The 21,721-nt window shown below is 43.3% G+C and overlaps 1 protein-coding gene across 1 annotated transcript in view; it reads left to right on the top strand.

Moving 5' to 3' along the window:
- The window catches only part of CMTM8 (CKLF-like MARVEL transmembrane domain containing 8), a 95,875-nt gene extending 75,395 nt beyond the window's left edge, over positions 1 to 20,480 (top strand). Inside the window, exons 2-4 of the mRNA XM_008583683.1 lie at positions 13,873 to 14,046; positions 18,607 to 18,723; positions 20,060 to 20,480. Of these exons, the coding sequence (XP_008581905.1) occupies positions 13,873 to 14,046; positions 18,607 to 18,723; positions 20,060 to 20,143 (375 nt within the window). The 3' untranslated portion in view covers positions 20,144 to 20,480. The remainder of the gene's footprint in view (positions 1 to 13,872; positions 14,047 to 18,606; positions 18,724 to 20,059) is intronic.
- The last annotated feature ends 1,241 nt before the right edge of the window (positions 20,481 to 21,721 follow it).

Here is a 21,721-nt window from a genome sequence, read left to right as displayed (position 1 = left end):
GCTAAATGAAATGTGAGTGATGTAACTGCTGATACCCTGTACAAATCTGAATGGTGGTAATTAGAGGCAAGACGATTATTGCCGCTGTGGGATTGGGTGGTGTCTCTCCCATGTGGGAGTGGAAGAAACTGTCTCCTGGCTTCTCCTCACTTCTCTCTCATCCTCTTTTCTATTGCTTCTTTCCTTTAGTCTTTATCTCCCTTCTGTTACTGAATAGGTATCCTTTTTCCTTCTCGTCTTTGCCTTTTACACCCTACACTTCACCAAAACAGAAGGAAACCACCATTCACAAAGGAAAAGTGTTGAAGCGAGTCAAGCTGGGCGCCAGGTGAGCATTTGACCACGAGTGACTCCACAGAGGCCTGCATGGCAGAGGTGGCCTGGGGTGTCACCACATCCAATTCCTTTGTTACCACACTGTTCTATTTTCTTGAAGATTCTAAGTTGTTTGGCTAGGACTGGCTGCTGCTTTGCTTATTGATGATCTGGGACCACGAACCAAGTGTTTTTCACTGTTTCATGAGGAAGCAGTGAAGTGTGTTCTTTGTGAGGCCCAAGATCTATGATTGGGCCTTTGGCATCCAAGATCCTTCCTATGTCCCGGCATCTTAAACTTGAGCTGTCTGGTGCTCGTGAAAACATGCTGCTGGGCCCTTTCCCCAGAGATGCTGATTTGGCCCTTCTAACAAGCTCCTGGTTAGGAGTGATGCTGATCCGGCTGGTCTGGGACCATGCAGTTGGAGAAGCAAGGCCACAGGGCAGAGGCTGGCAAATTATGGCCTGCCAGCCAAATCCAGCCAGCTGTCTATTTTTGTAAACAAGGTTTCAGTGAAACACAGTTACATATTGTCTTTGTCAGTCATTTACATATCATCTATGGCTGCTTTCATGCTGCAGTGGCAGAATGGAGTAGTTGCGACAGAGACCATATGGCCCACAGAGCCAAAATACTTACTATTTGGCCCATTACAGAAAACGTGTGCCAACCCCTGCTCTTGAGGTTCCTCAGCACCCTGCGCCCAGTGGTTCTAATTACAGGCACAGGATCTCCCACCTCTTTTTTTTTTTATTACTGGCTAAGTACTGTGAGACCCTTACTGCCAAGATGCCAGCTCTACTAAGCATTTAGTCATTCATGATTCAGGCTGGCTGGTTAACTTGGTTAGAGCACAGTGTTATAACACCAAGTCAAGGGTTCAGATCCCTATTCCAGCCAGCCACCAAAAAAAAAAAAAAATCACATTTCCTGAAAGAAAAAAATATGAGACTAGAAAGCACTGCTGTTTATCTATAATTTCGCAGATCACAAAATACCCTCATACCTTGCAGCAACCTGGATGGTGCTATACCCATGTTAGGGAGGTACAAACTGAGGCTCAGAGGGGAAATAACCTACCTGTGGTCATACAGCAAGTTAATGACGCACAAAATACCCTCATACCTTGCAGCAACCTGGATGGTGCTATACCCATGTTAGGGAGGTACCAACTGAGGCTCAGAGGGGAAATAACCTACCTGTGGTCATACAGCAAGTTAATGACGAACCTAGTTCTCCTGTCCTTTCTACCCACCACACTGCCTCTTGTATATGAGGCAAAATTGGATGGTACTTAGTATACTCATTATTAGTCATTTAATTCTGTGTAACAAATTACCCCCAAACTTAATGGCTTAAAGCAACAGTAGACATTTATTATTGGGCACAGTTTCTGTGGACCAGGAATGCAGGATCAACTTGGCTGGGTTGTTCTAGCTCAGGTGTTTTCCTGAGGCGCCATCAGATGTCGGCCATGGCTAGTTATTTAAAGCTTGACTGGGGCCAGGGGATCCACTCCTGAGGTGCTTCACTCACGTGACTGGCAGGGTTGCACTGACTGTTGGGGGAGACCTCAGTTCCTTCCCATGGGGGCCTCCCCGCAAGACTGCTTGAGTGTACTCACAACATGGCTACTAACTTCCCTGGAAGAAGCGACCCAAGAGCAAGACAGCCAGAGGGACACTGTATCCTTTTTATGACCTAGCCTCTGAAGTCCCATAATGACTCTCCTCTGATGAACAGAGTGTGGTGGAAATGATGCTAAGTCCAGCCCGCATTCAAGAGGAGCATTGAAGAATTTGTAGGTATATCTTAAAACCTGCCCATTATGCAGATTTCCATTCCATTGCCAGCTGGGAATATCAAGGTCCTGTGATATTGCCTCAGTGCTCATCTTTAGTTGATTGTAGAATGTCAGACTGAAGTCCTAAGCAAGAGTAAGATAAGTCATAAATCACTAGCAACACTGAGGCCTAAAGCTTTGTTCTGCTTCAGAGCCTCCAAGGGATTCCTAGAGTAGTACTTGAAAAAGGGTCAGAGAAGGCCACTCTCATGGCATGTTTGAAAGTAGAAAGATGACCACATGGTTTGAAATTCCCCCAGGTGATTCCTACGTGCAGGGGGGACCCCCCACTCCCATTTAAGAACTGCCTTTCTAATCCCACTCTCCCCATTTCCCAGATTGGCTAGCAGAGGCCCAAAGAAGCCAGGTGCGTTGTTAAAGTGGGAAGGCTTGAAGCCCCTTGGCTGCAGTCATCAATGTTCTGCACAGAGTGTAGAAGACCCCACAGAGTATTAAACACACTTCAGTGAAAACTCGGCAGGGGCTCAGGGAGGAGACTGAACTCATGGATTAAATTCACCCTTCCAAGTCTTTATATTAATTCATCCTTATCTAAGCCAACTGACTACGTTTCTTCTCAGACCTATTAACAGGCAACATCTGGTACTAATGGTGAGAATCAAGTTTATTCTTGCACATGCTGCCACCTCTGTGCAGTGTGTTTTAAGTGTAGGAGGTCATCCAGACAGTTGGGAAACTAATCTCTCCACTGAACAGGGTCAGCTGTAGTGCCTTAATCTTTCATAAGTGGTGTTTTGATACCCTCTAGTGGATAAATGGAGACGGTCGCCGTGTCTGCGGAACAGAAGAGCAAACTTGGAAGCGGAGTAGAGATGACTGGCTTGAAGATCTTAAAGATCCCCCTCAACTCTAGAAAGAAAAAATTCAGCAGATATAGGGAGAGGTCAACTTGAGGAAAATGTCCTTGATGGTCCAGGGAGGGTATATGCTTTTGTCCTATCATCTTCTCTGTCTTGATGTATTAATAATTTGATTTATTTGGAACAAGCAGGTAACAAAAACATAAGTATGTGTGCATATGTGCATGTGTGTATATTTCCTCGTGCAGAGAGTACGTGTGACAGTAAACAGGATTGGCAACCTTTTCTGTAAAGGGCCAGATGGTAAACATAGCCCTTGTAGCCAAGAGGCCATGTACTCAGCTGTTGTAGCAGGAAAACAGCCATAGCTAATACACAAATGAGTGAGCATGGCTGTACAAAGCTATACAAAACAGGCAGTGAGCCAAAATTTAACAACTTCTGATGAAGAAAAAAAGAACTAAATTGTGTTTGTGTCTCATGCTGGATGGTAAATTCCTCAGGTGCAGGGACCTCGTGCCTCACTCACCTTTGTTCCCTGAGCACCCAGCTCTGTACCTGGCATATAGCAGGTACTCACAATGTGTTTACTGACCTGAAATGACTCTTATGTCAACCTCTATAATATATCAACTTTCTTTCAGAATTTCTTAGAATTCATTAAGAACAGCATACACTCTGAATTGGATATGTAAGCCATCAAAGCAAGTGGGATTAGCTGCCATCCTGTTTTCTGTTGTCTCTAACCAAGGTGCCATGTGAGACACCAAAAGATTAAAAAGGCCTTGTAATGATTGGCCCTATCCAATCTGAAGATGGCACTCCCTGGTGGCCCAATGTCAGTGGGCAGCTTCTGGGCATCTTGTTTTGCAGAACTGAGGGTGGGTTTGCATCAAGGCATCTGCTACTTTTACTAGAACCTGCTTATGCCCAGGGCCTTGCACTTGGGAGGGGATGGAGGCTGGCATTCTAGGTAATGCTGCATCCCTAATACAGCAAGAAAACAGCAGGAGCCAGCTGCTTTGTCTCAAGCACTTTGTCTCAAGTGCCTCTTCAGCACTGTACATGGCTATTCCTCAAGGTCAGGTTTATGGCCTCCCAAACTGCTCTATTTTCTTCAGTTATCAATCACAATAGTAGCTATCATTTGTACAGCATATTGTCTCATCATGTGAATTTTAGAAAATATGTATTATCCATATATGTTGATGAAGAAACTGAGGCACAGAAAAGTTAAATGACTTGGGACATAACATCCATATGTAGTAAATAGTTTAAAAGCTTAAACTAAGCTGTTTAACTCTCTGTGCCTCAGTTTCTCCGTCTATAAAATGGTCATGATAAAAATACTTTGGGGGGAGGCTAGCTGGGTCAAATGAGATAAGGCGTGTGAAACACTTGTATACTCTGTAGTAGATATTATGCTATTACCTGGGACTTGGGCACACAGTAGGTGCTCAATAAATACATGTTGACTAAATGAAGGTTATTTGCCTAGTCACACAGGTGGTAAGAATTCAAAGCCTCAATCTTTCTATCAGGCCAGATGGCCTTGGCATTATACCACTTAACCAAATAGGAACAGAGGGCATGGTAAACATGGCTTTGAGGTGGATCTTGTGGCATTCAGAGTGTCCACAATGGGCAGGGAGGACAGAGCCTAAGGGTCAGACATTCACAGTACACTTAGCCTGACATCTCGTTGGCTTAATGCTCATGGGAGAGCCCTCAAGTTCAGTCCATATATCCAGGGAGCTGGAAATAGGTAAGACTTCTTGGTTCCATACAAATGTAAAAAAAAGTGGATTACAGAGAAAAGTAAGTCTTTTAGCTGAGAAAGGAAGAGGGGAGGCACTCCTGAGAGTCACTGTAAACCCCAATAGCAGTATTAGCATAATAGTAATAACTGATGCAACACTGAGCTGGTGCCAAGCACTGTGTGCATACATTACTTAACTCCTTTTGTCCTCCCACAGCTCTGTGAAGAATACTTTGATATGCCCATTTTAAAGATGAGGAAACTGACACTCAGGTTAGGAATTTGCCCAAGGGCAGGGAATAGAGCTCAGACAGGCTGACTTCAAAGTGTGTGATTTTCCCCACTAAGCAAATTCTGCCTCTCATTCTACGATTACCATGAGTGGTAGCATCATGCCAGCCAGAGGACGGAGAAGAGGAAGGACTGGGGAATAAAGAAACCAAGCCTGTAGTGTATATTAAAATACACCAGACTAGAAGATACAGCTGACCACTAGTTCTGCTTTGGCCACTATTTTGGTCCGTTTTTGTTGCTTATAACAAAATACCTGAAACTAGGTAATTTGTTTTAAAAAAAATGAAATTTATTGCTTACAGTATCTGAGGCCAGGAAGTCCAAAGTCCAAGGAACACATCTGGTGTTGGCAACGGTGACCCAGGGGTTCACATTGCAGATGGTGGAAGCAGAGAGAGCTCCTGGTGGACTTTCCTTTTAAAGCCCTCAGAACCACACCCCTGACCACCATTCACTACTGCATGGTCCTACACTCCAGTCACCTCTTCAAGGTACCACCTTTCAATTACCATAATAGGATCTCTCACCCTCAACAATTACAGTGGGAATTAAGCCTCAGTGAAGTTGGGGGGGCGTGCAATCTACAGCAGCCACTAACTAGCTCTGTGACTCTAGGCTAGTTGCTTCTCAACATCTCTGGAACTTGCTTTCACCTGTAAAGTGAGTAGTTAATCAATTTCAGTTCTAACATTCTTATGGAATAAGCCTTGATTTCAAGAAAAGGTGCCATCCTTGGAGACTGATGTCCAATGCCAGGCCACGGGCCAGCCTCCTCTGAAACTGGACCTCCATGTGGTCTCCATGTAATAGGTTGGGACCTATGGAAGACTGATGTCACCAGCTAGGCTGTACCACCTACACTTTGCCTAGCTAACTCCTGTTCAACCTATTTAAATCTCAGACTTCCTCTGACCGTCCAGACTTAGTTGGGTCCTGTGCTTTACATTCTGGTGTCACCTGTTTTTTTTTAATGGGACTTATCACGGTTTATAATTAAATATCGAGTGATGTACCTTCTCCTAGGGCAGAGACCATTTCTGTTTTCCCCCCTTCATTGCACTGCCAGTGAAAACTCAGGTTTTTCAATGAATGAATGTTGCCACATGTGTGCCATATTAAATGTATGTTAGGAGAAGAGCAGCCAGGTATACTAATACTGGCTGGTTCTCTTGTGTAAGGTGTGCATATAAGAATAAATCTATAATAGCTGATTTCCAGTGACGCCTCATTGCAAGGAATTAATATGGTAAATGATTTAAAGTCTAGTGAGGTATTACAGAGTTGTGCTGAGCTTACACCTAGAACAATGCAGTTCCCCTGAGCTAAGCCAACTGGGAACAGCTGGTACATTGCTCCTAGGGTAACCTAGTTAATTTTCAAAAGTCACCTGTTTTCAAGGCTGAAGTGCAGATGTAATAATGGTGCTCCTGCCAGTCAAGACTAAAGTAAAAAATCGGCCAACTCATATGCTCTAGCAATGTAGCATTTCCCGCCCCACCAACAGTGCCTGGAAAACAGTGCCTGTCTCATAATAGATGCTCAGTAGGTGTTTGAATAAATGAGACCCTTTAATGCTGCCATCAGATAATTCCTCTGAGCAGCAGAATAGCTGTCACAAAGCTCATAGACTAGACTCCACAGGAGAGTCTTCAAGGATAAACTTATTTTGTCTTTTCATATAATTTTAAAAATCTAGGCATCTGTTTTCTTAGTCCATAGAATACTAGAATAAAGATGATGTGGGGGGTAAGGGTGTGCAGACACCTAGGGCAAAAGAGAACTGTTGGACTCAGCTCACCGAGAGCCACAAGAGGTGACAGTTGATTTTGAATTTTAAAAAATTTCTTCGTAGGAAAACACAGTTACGGGTCGGCCCGTGGCTCACTTGGGAGAGTGTGGTGCTGATAACATCAAGGCTCCGGGTTCGGATCCCATATAGGGATGGCCGGCTAGCTCACTTGCTGAGTGTGGTGCTGACAACACCAAGTCGAGGGTTAAGATCCCCTTACCGGTCATCTTAAAAAAAAAAAAAAAAAAAAAAGGAAAAAGAAAAGCACAGTTACCTGGTCCCATTCAGAACAGGGACAAGCAATCTCATTCTCCAGCACAAAGTGGTAACTGAAATATTCAGTGTTCGTGTTGACCCTGGGTCATCAAAAGGTTTAGCTGTACTAGAAATTCTGTATTTAATTTTAAACAGGAGATAGAGACAATACATTTGACTGAGCTCATTATCCTATTGTTCAGGGGAGAGGTTGGGGAAGAAACCTTAGCTCACTAAAAAATAGAAATTTTTAGCTTGATAAAAGGTATTCATCATCTATTAAAAACCAACCATACACATCATAAAAATGTGAAACATCAAAATTAATGATAAGATAGAATAAAATAAGGATGGCCACTGTCACTTATGTTCTGGAAGATGGTTCTGGAGATTCTAGCCAATACAATGACAGGAAAAAGAAACTTCATATTAGAAAGCACCAAAACTACTGTTACTGCAGATGTCTTAGCCAGAAAATTCTAGGGAATCAACTGGTATCAGTGGGGTGGCCAAATACTTATAGAATTAAAAGGCTTAAGACAAAGAGATAGCCACTTGCTACACCTCTGGCTTTACCTTTAACCTCTTCCCTCCTGTTTCTGTTTCTCTGTTACAACATCCTTTCTCTCTAGGATACTTTTTTTTTTTTTTTTTTTCTACCATGGGAAGTGTTTGGAGTGTAGGAGGTTGGGGAGATGGGTCCAGCAGGGGAAGGTTGGGGCACAGCATGGACAGTTGGTCTGCCCCCCAATCAGTGCAGGACCACTCAGTGAAAACTGGGCAGGAATATAGAAGTGTGGGGGATGCAATTTGCTGAAAAAGACTCAGGCACAGACCAGAGTTTCCACACAACCCAGGTGCACCGGCTCTCACAAGACTAGGAAGTACATACAAGGTCAACAATTAAAACCTGAGCAGCACAAAATGCCATCCCTAGGGAATCAGCAGCAAAGCAGCAATTTAGCTCAACCACAGGGCTCAAGTGCTGGTCCGTACAGGAAGTTCCCCCATTTTAGAAGTAAGCAAAGGACAACAAATTAGTTCCAGTGCAGAGTTTAAGTGGTGGGGGTAGCTAATAATCCAACACAGAACTTAAAAAAAACACAAAACACCCACAGATCAAAGTTCTGATATTAACCAGTAAAGGTCTAACACCACCAAAGAACACCTATAAAACCTAGAAGAGCTAGAAGCCCCCGCGGCTCCCGAACCAGGGTAGAGGGGCTGAGGGCCTCACCTATGCACGTCCCCCCACATCAGCAACCAGGCCATAGAAGGAGCTGGCTGTGGGCCAGCCCCATCCCCCACCCCTACCTTCATCTTCCTCCCCTCTCCCCTACCCCCCACTGCTCTGCCAAGTACATACAAGGTCAACAATTAAAATCTGAGCAGCACAAAATGCCATCCCTAGGGAATCAGCAGCAAAGCAGCAATTTAGCTCAACCACAGGGCTCAAGTGCTGGTCCGTACAGGAAGTTCCCCCATTTTAGAAGTAAGCAAAGGACAACAAATTAGTTCCAGTGCAGAGTTTAAGTGGTGGGGGTAGCTAATAATCCAACACAGAACTTAAAAAAAACACAAAACACCCACAGATCAAAGTTCTGATATTAACCAGTAAAGGTCTAACACCACCAAAGAACACCTATAAAACCTAGAAGAGCTAGAAGCCCCCGCGGCTCCCGAACCAGGGTAGAGGGGCTGAGGGCCTCACCTATGCACGTCCCCCCACATCAGCAACCAGGCCATAGAAGGAGCTGGCTGTGGGCCAGCCCCACCCCCCACCCCTACCTTCATCTTCCTCCCCTCTCCCCTACCCCCCACTGCTCTGCAGTATAATGTATGCTATACGAAGTTATTACGCCCCTACCCCCCACTGATCTGCGACATCTTAGAATGTAAGAAATAATAAAATTAAAATTAAAAACCTACCAAAGAAAAGGCAGAAGAGTTAAAGAGTAATCAATTAACTATGTAAAAATTTTAAATTTCCATATGACAAAAGACCACATAAAGTTAAAAAGCAACTGGATGGGGAAGAATATTTGCCACATAAGTAGTTGATTATGATCCCTCCTCCATAAAAATCTCTACAAATCAGAAAGTGCTTTTTAAAAGCATATCAATAAATAAGGCAAGAACTATAAGTAGCTGATAAGCATTTGAAACAATGCTCTCCCATTCTCACCACTGGTCAGGAAAGTGCAAGTTAAAGCAGACACAAGAATATATACATTCGTGGTTCTTCACGTGCAACTGCTGGACCAACAGCATCCGCATGACCTGGGAACTTACTAGGAATGCAAACTCACAGCTCCCATCCTAGACCTGAACCTCAAACTCTGGGTGAGGGACCCAGCAGTCTGGTCTGCAAGCCCTTCAGGTGATTCTGATGATCACTCACGTCTGAGAGCCACTGCTGAGCAGCCAGGAGAATGAAGGAACTACATTCAGGTCATGGTCAACTCATGGTGTTGAGTGAAAGAAGCCAAACGTAAGAGTACATACTATAGGATTCCATCTATATGAAGATCAAAAACTGGCAAAACTAATCTAGAGAACAGAAATCAAGACAGTTCCTGCCCTTCGAGGAGAGAAAGAGTAAGTAGAAGTGGGGGTGAGATTTCCAGGTGCTGGTTGTGTTCTGTCTCTTGAGGTGCATGCTGGTTACACAGGTTCAGCTAGTGAAAATTCACCAAGCTGTTCACTTGGCATTTGTATTCTTTATGCTGTATTTAAATAAAGTAGTGAAAGGCAAAACGTGTGGCTTTTTTTTTTTTTAATGGAGTTTTTAATCATTTGAAACAAGGGAATTTAGTCTGGTGAGGGTAGAAGTGAATAGCCTGTGTACGCCGATGAGAGGATAAGTAAGTGTCAAGTTTTTGGAGAGCAATTTGGTAGTACCTCTAAAGCTTAAAAATTCTGCTTCTAGAAATCTGTCCTGGAACTCAGATATGCAGAGATATGTATTATAAGAGTGTTCGTTGGGCATTTGTGTACAGACATAAAGGAGACCCAAATTTCTGTCAGGAGGGGACTTGTTATATGAATTATGAAAAACTGAGTAACTGTTGAAATCTGTATGTAGTAGCGTGGAAGGAAGGTCCATGGTATTGTTGATTAAAAGAAGTAAGTTAGGCACCATGTACAGAGCGATCCATATTTATAAGGGAGAAAGAAAAGGACATGCAGGTGGTCGTTGTAAGTGCAAGGAAAGATGTTAGGAAAGGTAGATACAAAATTGTGTATATTTGTTCTTCTTGAATTTACAACTGGTGGGTAGGAATGGGGATTGTCATTTCTTTATATGCTGCTGTGTTAATTTTTTACCTGCATTTATCGCTTTTGAAATATTTTTAAGGTCTTGGCTTGGTCATTCAAAAAAAATCTTAGCCTAAAAAATATTTATCAGGGAAAAAATAAACAGTATTTTTGTAGTCTAAGCAAATAAAAACCTAGGGTTTGTCTTAAACACACGCACATTCAGCAGGGCATGAATAACATTCTTGTAAAGTGATTTTCATCAGTATTCGTTCTAGTGGGAGATAAAAGGTTTGCTTCTAAGTGTATTTCAGCTGCCTAGGAAATTCACTTTGGTAGAACAATGCTTTTCTTGACAGAGACATTCTTTTTATGATGTTTGCTGATGAGGTCATGAGTCAAGTATTCCTGTTCTTTGAGAGATAGCTCATTAACAATATTGTCCCTTTGTCTAAAGATGAGCACTGCTAGCAAATTAGACAATGCAGCTCTGGAAAGTAGGCTCCGCTTGCTTTAATAATGAAAAACGTTTTGCATTCAGAGCCAAGAGCTGTTAGTCGAGCCTGTTTAGCTGGACACAAGCTTGTGCTGGAAATCTCAAACCCTGTGATCACAGGGAGGGACACACGAGCACATTTTCAATGCCTCTTCACCCACTTTCCTGTGTGAATCATCAACAAAGGGCCATTATCTCCCTCTTTGTTTGAATCAAGAAGTCCAAAATGTCTCAGATGCTGGGTTACGTCTCTTACCACTCTTACTGATGCAACAGAATGTCAAATATATGTGTATAGATTACCTGTCAGGATGAATTCAGGCCCCAAATCCATTAGTGTGAGGCTTAGCGACTTCTGGAATTCCACCTGCTCTTTGCATCTTCACTGTTGATAAATTTTGTTGCCACAGATCAGATGTAGGCACAAAAACACATCTCCATTAGGTGTCTTTTCTTTGGAATTTATATACAAGCAAGCAGACATAAGAATGTTCACACTAAACTCTGAAGAGAGGAAGAAACAGCAACATTGAGAGCCTGTTACTTGCTCCCCAGCATAAACATCCAAATTGTGACAGAGAGGTGGCTTCTCCTGGGAAACAGTTTAAGATGTCCCCTGGAAGCCATCTGAGGGGCTTAATGACCATCACAGGATGTATTGGTCCATTTTGTGTTGCTATAACAGAGAACTGAGACTGGGTAATTTAGAAAGAAAAACAAAATTTATTGCTTACAGTTTCTGAGGCTGGGAAGTCCAATGTCCATCTGGTGGTGGCGTCAGTGACCAAGGGGCCTCCCATTGCAAGATGGTAGGAGCAGAGAGAGAGAAAGACAGACTCTCCCCTTCTTTTAAAGCCCTCAGAACCACACCCCTGACCACCGTTTTTAATCCATTCACTACAGCATGGTCCTACAATCCAATCACCTCTTCGAGGCTCCCCCTTTCAATTGCCATAGTAGCATTTCCCACCCTCTTAACAGTCACAGTGGGGGCTAAGTTTCTAGTACATAAAACTTGGGGGACACAATTCAAGCTGCAGGGAGTTTTGGGGGGACATAATTCAATCCACTACATGGGATGTCATCCTTCTTAAAGAAGTGCTGAAAGTCTTCTCCCTGCAGTGTTCACTGAGCTCATGAGCAGCATATCCCTCAACCTGTTCCCCTTTCATTGTTGCCACTGAACACATGAAACCCTAATCCACTTTGTAAATCCTTCCAGAGACCTGGCGGTCATTCTGTTTTATCCTCTCCTTTCCCACCCCGACCCCCATATCTAATTTATTAGAGTCATCTCTACTCCTGAAATTTGTCTTGGATTCACTTGCTGCTCAATAATCACTTCTTGGTCTTGAAGACATCATCTTCTCCCACTTGGATTATTGCAGCAGTCTCCGAACTTGTCTCTTCCCACCCACCCTTTACCCCAGCACATGTCTGTTCTCCACATGCAGCCAGAGTGATCTTATAAAACTTAATCTTATCATTCTCTTGCTTAAAACCCTCCCACCGCCCTTTGGATAAAGTACAACATCCTTAGGCTTCCTAGGTTCACATAATTTGACCCTCCCCAACCTCTCTAAATGTTTTACACCAAGGTCCTAATTTACTACACTTTCTTACAGATTCCAAAAGGCAGCCAAGCCCTTGCCACGTCCAGACCTTTGCCCGTGCTGTGCTCTCTGCCTGGAACACTGTTTTCCCACCTGTCTTGCTATCTCTTAGTCTTCTGGTTGTTCTTCAGCATGGCCTTCTCTGACACTTCCATGCCTGCCAGCAAGATTATGTCCCCCCACTATAGACCTTATCATACCCTTTGTTTTCCTTCATAGTGTCTTTCACACCTGTCAGTTATTTCTCCCCACTGGACTTGAAGTTGTCTGTGAGCAGAGTCTGTTCAGTTTGTATCCCACTCTATCCTGCAGTAGCCTGGCATACTGTAGGTGCTGAAGTGTTAAACAAATGAGTGAACTCTATCTTCCCAGCTTTGGCATTAACATTACTTTAGTATTTTGTTCCAAATATCACAAAGAAAGCTAAAATAGAAATGAAATACTTTGTCCTGAGTCACACAGCATACCAGGACTTGCAGCCAGAGCCCACCCCAGACTCCTGATGCTGTCTCCTGGACCCGTGGTTCAGATACTAACTTTTTCATGACTCAGGAATAAAGTCCTCCTGGTCCTGGAAGGTGCCTCCTGGAAGGTGCCAGAATGTAAGTGCATACCTTGCTCTGGCCTTCCTTTGTTCAGGACTCAAGACAGTTACAGTTTAAATGAATTTCCTTTTTCCTTGATGAGGTCCTCTAGTCATCGAGTGATGTGGATTTGGCTTTGGGTTTGATTTTGCTCATCAGCAGTGGTGAAGAGTGGGACAGCCATTGCTGGAATAAATGTGTAACCTGTGATAAATTGCTGTGCCTATATTTGGACTAGGCCCTTGCTCGTTCTCCCTTCTGAAAACTCTCAGGCCTTGTGTTACCTGCCGTCTGCAAGGAGAGCAGTAGTAGCAGATGGGGACTGCCCAGGGTTCACGCCTTGAGAGCAAGTCATTCCCAGGGATGACCTCTGAGTGGACCTGCAGTCTTGTTTCCCTGACACATATCAGCTTGTGAGCAAATTCCAGCCACGGATGTTGTTTTACTCCACATGGTATTCTAAGACTCTTAGTGACAATATTTAAAAATCAAGATGATCATCTACAGACTTGAGTTTCTGTTTTCTCCTGGGAAAAGAAAAAGGAACATCTGGTGCAACCAGCCCACAACATTTGGCTGGAGCTGAGTAGAGATTACCCCCTTAAAGCGAGACTTAGGTTTTCTTATTTCCTGTGGTCCCAACCCTCCCTGCTATGTTCGTTTATCTTACCTCCTGGTGTTCATAGGCACATGAGTTTGCAACCCTTATTATATTTTTAAGTCGTGAGTGTATATGCATGAAAATTATAATTGACACTCTGTATAATGATTTTTTTCTCTGTTCTTATTTCCTTCTTTTTCTTTATTTTCTCCTTTCTTTTCCACTGCTTCTGCTGTTTTTCAGGTCCTAGGACTGCTGGTATGGACACTTATTGCTGGAACTGAGTACTTCCGGGTCCCTGCATTTGGCTGGGTCATGTTTGTAGCTGTGTTTTACTGGGTCCTCACCGTCTTCTTCCTCATTGTCTACATAACAATGACCTACACCAGGATTCCCCAGGTGCCCTGGACAACGGTGGTAAGGAAGCCTTGGGTGCTGTTCTGGTCCAGTGCCCACTATGAAGGATGGCACTTAGTCCTCCTCTAATCAATTCAAGATCATCTCTCTGTCCACATGGGGTGGGCCAAGTCATGAAAAACCCAACACAGCACTTAATTTCAGCATTATCTAATCACCTCTTGAGTGTTTTACCTCTGAGTGTGAAACTGGCCATGGTGGAAGGTCCAGAAATTCCTTTCAGGCACAATAGCAAACCAATTGTCAAAAGACTGAATCAAGAATAGCTGGCTTCACTTATGTAGATTCATATTTTATTAGATCCCTGTAAACAATGTCACCTGGAAACAGGTTTGTCAAGGCACCAGCCTCTGCCGATCTTCCTTTTTTCAAATCTCTCCTGGGACTGAGGCCTTAACCCTTTGCACAGCACAGCTCTTTGATGTTGGAGCACACTGTGTGCAAAGAACTAGAATGAAAAGTGAAAACTATTGTTTTCAAATAGGTGTCCTCACATTTGGAAGCAAGACTAGTAAGGGTTGATTGGATGCTTGTCCTGCTCCAGGCTCTGTGCTGCATGCAGCATAAACAAAGGTGAACGCACAGCCTAGGGAGAAGTAGATTCAGTACCCTGTGCTGCGTGCAAAAGCAGGGACATGTACAAAGTGTGAAGGAAGGTGTCCCCTTAGCTTCAGACAGCTGGGAACTCTTCAGAGAGGAGGTGACATTTAGCTTCATTCTGAAGATCAAACGCATATCCTAAAAGGATTCATAGAGTAGAAGGCAAGGTTCCCCTGGCTTTGGAGCATTGGCAATCTTGTTGGAGAACTTGAAGTGGCCATATGATTAAAAAAAAAATCCAAGTGGTACCACATGTGTATATGTATAAAATGGAGCTCTAAAGTTATATTATTTTTGTTTGTTTTCAAACAATATATCAGAAAAATATCCAGTTCCAACTAACTTATGAGTCAAATTTGAAATATAGCCCACTTGTGAGTTATACACTGAAGTTAAGTTGGAGTCTTTCAAACAGTGCTGTCGTTGCTCCAGATGTACCTGGTTTTGGTCTTTCTGAGTTGCCTTCAGAGCTAAGTTAAGCCCAAATATCCAGTTCCAACTAACTTATGAGTCAAATTTGAAATATAGCCCACTTGTGAGTTATAGACTGAAGTTAAGTTGGAGTCTTTCAAACAGTGCTGTCGTTGCTCCAGATGTACCTGGTTTTGGTCTTTCTGAGTTGCCTTCAGAGCTAAGTTAAGCCCCACAAGAAAAAAAGTATCATCTTCTATCACAAGACAGATTGACTCTTGACTGTTTCCCCAAATCCAAAAGTGAGAATTCTTCATTAAGGTTTTCAAGAAAGTGTTGCAGGTTCTACAAGTAATTCCAAATGAGGTGCCCATAACTGTCTTGTTGGAATCAGTGTCCTGCTTTCCCAGATGGGCCTTGGGAAGGAAAGACTCATTTGGATGTTGGATTCAAAAAGAGTACTTTGAGGGCTGGCCCGGTGGCGCACTGCTACAGTGCGCCGTCGCGCCGAGGGTTTCGGATCCCACATACAGCCCGGTTCCCGCTCACTGGCTGAGCGAGGTACGGGTGCAACACTGAGGGTTGTGATCCCGTTGCCGGTCCTGGTCCGGTATGGGCGCGACACTGAGGGTTGCGATCCGTTGCCGGACACGAAAAAAGACAAAAAGGAAAAAAAAAAGAGTACTTTGAAGTGATAGTTACTATGGTAACACAGGGTGTGGGAATAATCACACATAGGGTGTGGGAGAGTTGAAAGAATGCCATTTTGGAGAAAGAAGAGTCTTAAAGTAGGTCCTGAAGAAAGTGACTGTGAACTTGGAAACAGAGGAAGTTGGACAGTTCTGCTTTCACAATCTTATTTCACAAATGAGATTGCTGGGATGCAGGAATGATCAGTACCTTTGTTCCCACCTTTGCCTGAGTCTCAGTTTCCAGTTATGTTGTCTAGATCAGAGGTTGGCAAACTTTCTCTGTAAAGGACCAGATAGTAAGTGTTGTAGTCTTCTTGGACTATACTGTATTTGTCTCAATGACTCAACTATGCTTGCAGCAGGAAAGCAGCCACAGGCAATTTGTAAATCAATGAGTGGTACTGTGTTCCAGTGAAACTTTACAAAAACTGGTGGTGGACTAGGTTCGGCCCATAGGCCAGTTTGCTGACCTCCAGGCTAGATCATATATAGTCTTTCCTCCAAGCCTAACCTCCTTCATTGATTTATTACATTAAAAAATTTTAGATATTGCTTTTAATGGTATTTTTTAAAACATTAACAATGCCCCCTTCTGGCTGTCACTGTTTTTACAGTGCTTTGACTTGCGTTATCGGAATTTATCATTATCATGCATGGCCCCATTTTATAGATAAGGAAACTGAGGTTTGGCATCTTGTGACTGCACAGATTCACACCCAGCAAGGGTCCATGTCTCTTGACTTCCATCCAGAGTGTTTCTGATCTCCTCCTGCTTTAGGCCTCCTCTGCCTGCACAGTAGATAAGAACCCCAACCAGAAGTCAGGAGACCAGAACTTTTAATCCCTCCAGAACTGTTTAATCATTCATCTCCTCAAGCAAGGCTGTCAGCCCCCAGGTAGGGAGCTGCACACACACATGTGTGAGGGGCAGACAGGTCAGACAAGTGAGTGGACTCAGCTGGGTGGGGAATTCTTGCCACTCAGACACACTCAGCATCTTAAACAACTTGAGAATACTCTTCACTTCACAAAGAAATACGCTGGAAATGTGCTCCCAGGATTCCTAAATCTTTTGTTTTTCTGTTTATTTTTAAGAGAATCCAGAGTTTGTGTGAACTCTCCCAATTTTGAAATGTTTACAGCCATATTTTTAAAACTTTATTTGCTGCTGGCAGAAGCTACAGGTCCAACATGTCTGACTTCTGGTTGGGGTGTTTGTCTGTTCCAACTCAGAAGCACCTTTGCAACTTCCAAACCATTTGCGAGTTGGGTAAATGGTGTTAACTGAATATCCAGAGTGGAAACTACAAAAAGTTTTCATCTGTTAACAACTAAAGACTCAGACTAAACTTGTGTATTACCCAGTGCCCAGCAGAATCTCTTACTAGACAGACTGGGGGATTCAGATGTTGGTCCTTACTGTCGTGTCCCAACGCTGATCAGGAGTGTGACAAGCATCAGGCAAGGACTTTGTGCCAAGGCAGCTGATAGGCTTCTGGTGCTTGAATGGGCCTCCTAGAATTTTGCTACTCAGCATGTGGTTCCTGGACCAGTAGCATCACTGGGAGCTTGTTAGAGACACAGAATTTTAGTCCCCACTCCAGTCTGACTGCATTATAAACTTTGTGGAAGACTTGGGAATATCTATCATGATAGTTTTTCTAGATAATTCTTAGGCACCTAAAGTGTGGGAAGCACTAATTTAAAGGTAGTTATGAGTCCACATCCCTGACTCGAAATTTTGGAGCCAGATGTGAATTAAGGGTTTTTTTTTCAAAGTTTAGAAAGGTAATGAGGTCATTTGGTGCATTTACTACAATATGTGACACATGTTCCCATGTCTGGGGCAGCACTGTAATAAGACACATTAATGTTTCTGCAAGAATACGTGAATTTTCCTGCTAAGAGAGATAATAAAGACCACATTGCTCCATGTTATTTCAAGTCAGCCTTTACTGCCAAATTACTTGCGAATTTACTCTTGGTTTTCAGAGCATTTAAGGAATCTAAGATCGCAGAGAAGGGATTGGTAGACATGATTTTGGCCCCCATAGGGGGCCTGCTCCTTGAGATTCATCCCTCTTCCTACCTATATCTGTTTCTGTGATTGGTTTCACCCCACCCCACTCCCACCCCTCACCTGTGCTCAGACCGGACCAGGCTTTGCACATTTCAGAGTATGGTTTCTTAGAGTTTAAATATAACTAAAACCAGTACCCACCTGGATTTACATCTCTCTCTTCTCTAAGAATAGGAAAAAATAAGGTGAAGCCAAGAGCGAGATTAGTTCCCAAAGGGCTATAATAATATCTACAATCTCTTTTTTATTTTTAAGAACTTGCTACTGGGACAGAACAGCTCACTTAAATATCCCTCCCTGCTTGGAGCTGGGGTTAGAAAATCAGCTGGGCCTGTTTTGGTGGAAGCTTTCTCCCAGCCCATGTCAAGGACATGCTGAAGGGCTGCAGCTTCTGTTGGGGCTGTGGGCTGAGGCAGATCTCACCCCGTGGCCCCTGCTGCTATTTGCCTTCCTTAGCCAGTACATCACCACAGCTGAACCCTGGATGAGATGAGGATCAAGAACAAATTAAAGAGAAATGGCTGAAAGGGCACAGTGCGGTCTGGGTGTCTTGCAGGGGTAGGGGTCATGTCTGGTATATGAGCTGGTGTACACCCCCTCCTCTTGCCTTGCCAAGGCTTGACAGCTGTCTTCTGACAGCCTCATCCCCCACCCTCCCCAGGTGTCCACTTGGGCCCCTTACCATACCCGGGGTGCAGTTCTGGCTATTTCTGAGGGGTCCGGAGGCACCCAGACCCTCCCTCACTCCTAAACACTCTGCCCCTCTATCTTTCCCAGGGACTGTGCTTTAATGGCAGTGCCTTCGTCTTATACCTCTCTGCCGCTGTTGTGGATGCATCTTCTGTCTCCCCAGAGAGGGACAGTCACAACTTCAACAGCTGGGCAGCCTCCTCGGTAAGGGAGCCCGCTCATCCCCCTGGATCCTCCTCCTCCTCCCTCCCCAAGCCTGCTTGGGAAAGTTATCTGCAGGAAAAAGAACCACTTGCAGTAGTGACAAGGTGGCAATTAGTTAAATGGTTTGAAAACATTAAAAATTGGTGGGGCCTCCTGACAGCCTGAAGTAAAAAGAGGTTGAAAGGCTGCTTAAGTGAAAACCAAGTGGCTGGAACAAGATAAGTATTTGAGGGAGAAAAATTATTTGAGACAGTCTAAGAATAATTCTGCTGCCTGCAGTTTATTAAGTGGGGGAAGGTTGCAGAAAATGAACATAATATGATTCTGACTTTTTTTAAGTGGAAATGTTTATGTATGCCTTGAGAATGCCTAGAAAAATATATCCCAGTAGGGGTTTCTTCCAGAGACTGGGATTAGGAAACGAGGGGAGTAGAATGAGGAACTTTTACTTTTTAATTCATGTGTTTGCATTTTTAAGCCATAAGTATGTGTTACTTTTCCAGTTTAAAAAACTGGTTTTAAGAATTCCTCTGAGGCTGGCCAGTTAGCTCAGCTGGTTAGAGCATGGTGCTGGAAATACCAAAGTCCAGGGTTCAATCCCCATGGCCAGCCAAAAAAAGAGAGAATTACCCTGAGATTGGCCTTAAAATAAAATATCCCATCCCCAAAAGGAACCTATTTGGGGGTTGAGGGGAGGCAGTTAGACAGGAATGCCAAAATGATCATGGCTAAAGCCAATTGATGGTGCATGGGTATTCATTATATTCTTTACTTTTGTTTATATTTGAAAATCTCTAAAGGTAGATCATGGGCACACGACATTAAAAAGCATGAGCTTTGGTGAGACTGGACTTAAGTTGACACACACACGAATGGGCTAGTCCTGGGTAGTGGCTGCCCTCAAGAAGGGCCTGCGTTTTCCCGCTCCCCGTTCACAACACACACACCGTGTGGGGCTGGGGCTTACTCTGGCCCACTCCGCTCATCAGTGGGAACTGACCTGTAGCAATCTGAGGTCTAAACTTGCTTGCACTGAATTAGAAATGATATACAGTACTTTTCTCAGCTGCACTGCTACCACATTCATCTTAAGTGAATTCCCTGTGGTTATTTGAGCAAAACTACATGCTTTCCAGATATGTTCCAAAAAATAAAAACAGCATTGCCAGAAATTGTTTGAAAAGGAAGGTAATTGAACCAATATAAAGTAGTTCTAGATGAGAAAGCCTGGAGTCAAGGGAATGTTGAGAGTGCATGATTCAGTGGAGGTGAAATGATAACTTTCACTAATTAGAATGTGCCCTAAACCCTTTCTATTATGCTTTGTTTTCTGCAGTTCTTTGCCTTCCTGGTCACCATCTGCTATGCTGGAAACACATATTTCAGTTTTATAGCATGGAGATCCAGGACCATTCAGTGATTTACCATTTTGATAATTAAAAGGAAAAAAAAAAAAGAAGAATCTCACTATAAAAACAGCTGTAGGTATAATGTATATTTCCAGAGAATTGTATTTAACTAATGTTTTTATATACTTAGTTAAATTTGCTCAGTGGTTTGTTATAATTAAATTGAATACTTATTTGCAAAGTGCTATAGCTTATAATGAATTAAGTGTCTCATTGATGTCGTCATAAATCTTATTTTCTTAGACAATGTATAAATAGATAAACTGCTAATATTAAGAATGTGTCAAGTTTGTAAACCCAACTTTTAAAGCGCCAAATTCTTTTTTGATTAAATGTTGAAAAATCCCAGCCAATGTTGTGTCTGATTTGAGAAAGGAGACCTTCTACTGTTGAAGCCAGAGGCTGGGCACCATGGAGAAGTCTTCCTCTTCTCAGGGCTGCTCAGATGTGATATTGTCAGGAGACACTTGTCCACAATCACTAGCGACGGGTGGCAGGAGAGAGTCATCTCTCCAAATCTGGAGATCATCAGTGTCTAGAAAATATTTAACGAGGTCTGGCCTTGGAGATTAATAATGAGCTCATGCTCACTGGTGCTACTGAATGCAGTGACCAATGTGTTCATGATGTTTTTTTCTAATACATATTAGAATAAGTATATACCATTAAAAGGCTTGGGCTGGCCAGTTAGCTCACTTGGGAGAGCGTGGTGCTGATAACACCAAGGTCAAGGGTTGGGATCCCTGTACTGGCCAGCCACCAAAAAAAACACAAAAAGGATAAATACTTGAATATACCTTAAAATCATCTTGCTGACCACAGTGATATGTGTACCAGATTTTGTGGAAACTATTGGACCAAAAGGTCTCAATATCTCAAATCTTCAGTGTGAAGATATTGTAATGTTGTTATTAGATATTATCAGATGGTGGGAAGAAATCAGACCAGCAAGGCAGGTGTGCACTTAGAGGAAGTGTTTTTAGGCAGGACGGTTCTTACTGGTACAGCCGTGTATCTTGGGTGATTTTTTGACACGACATGAGCTTTTTTGAAAAACAAAAAACCACACAAACGTTAGCACAGCTGATGACAGTGAACGGGAGTTGAAACCATGCACTCTGTTGACATGACTCCCCACAGCCTCCGCCTCTGGTCTCTTACTTGCTCAGCAGTGCTGTTTCTTTCTGTTTGTTTTTTGTGTTGCTCCACCTATTTTTTTTAATTCTAATTCCTTATCCAACTCTGTTTCTGCCTATGTAGGAGAGCGGAGATTTCTCCAGTGTCTAATAACACCTACCCCAGACCTTTGAAAGTACCAATGAAAAACATTCTTGGGTTGTAAACTAGGTCCAAAGAAGTGGTGGGGAGGAGGCTCCAATAATGAGGTGGGTGTAGGTACAGATGTGTGGGAGTGGGTGGGTTTTGGGGGCACACAAAGCCACAGTGAGCCCAATATCCAGTAAGCAATGGAAGGTTGGGCATCCGCAATGCAGACCTGCAGGCAACTGGGGCTGTGATCTTTTTGGAGCTGAGTCCCAATCATCACCAGGACAGCCTCCCACTTGCTGATTTTGCAGAAAAGCTGAAAT

Source organism: Galeopterus variegatus, unplaced genomic scaffold (assembly GCF_000696425.1).
Source record: "Galeopterus variegatus unplaced genomic scaffold, G_variegatus-3.0.2 Scaffold99, whole genome shotgun sequence".
In the NCBI taxonomy this organism is placed as follows: domain Eukaryota; kingdom Metazoa; phylum Chordata; class Mammalia; order Dermoptera; family Cynocephalidae; genus Galeopterus; species Galeopterus variegatus.
This window is presented reverse-complemented; position numbering and strand designations above follow the sequence as displayed.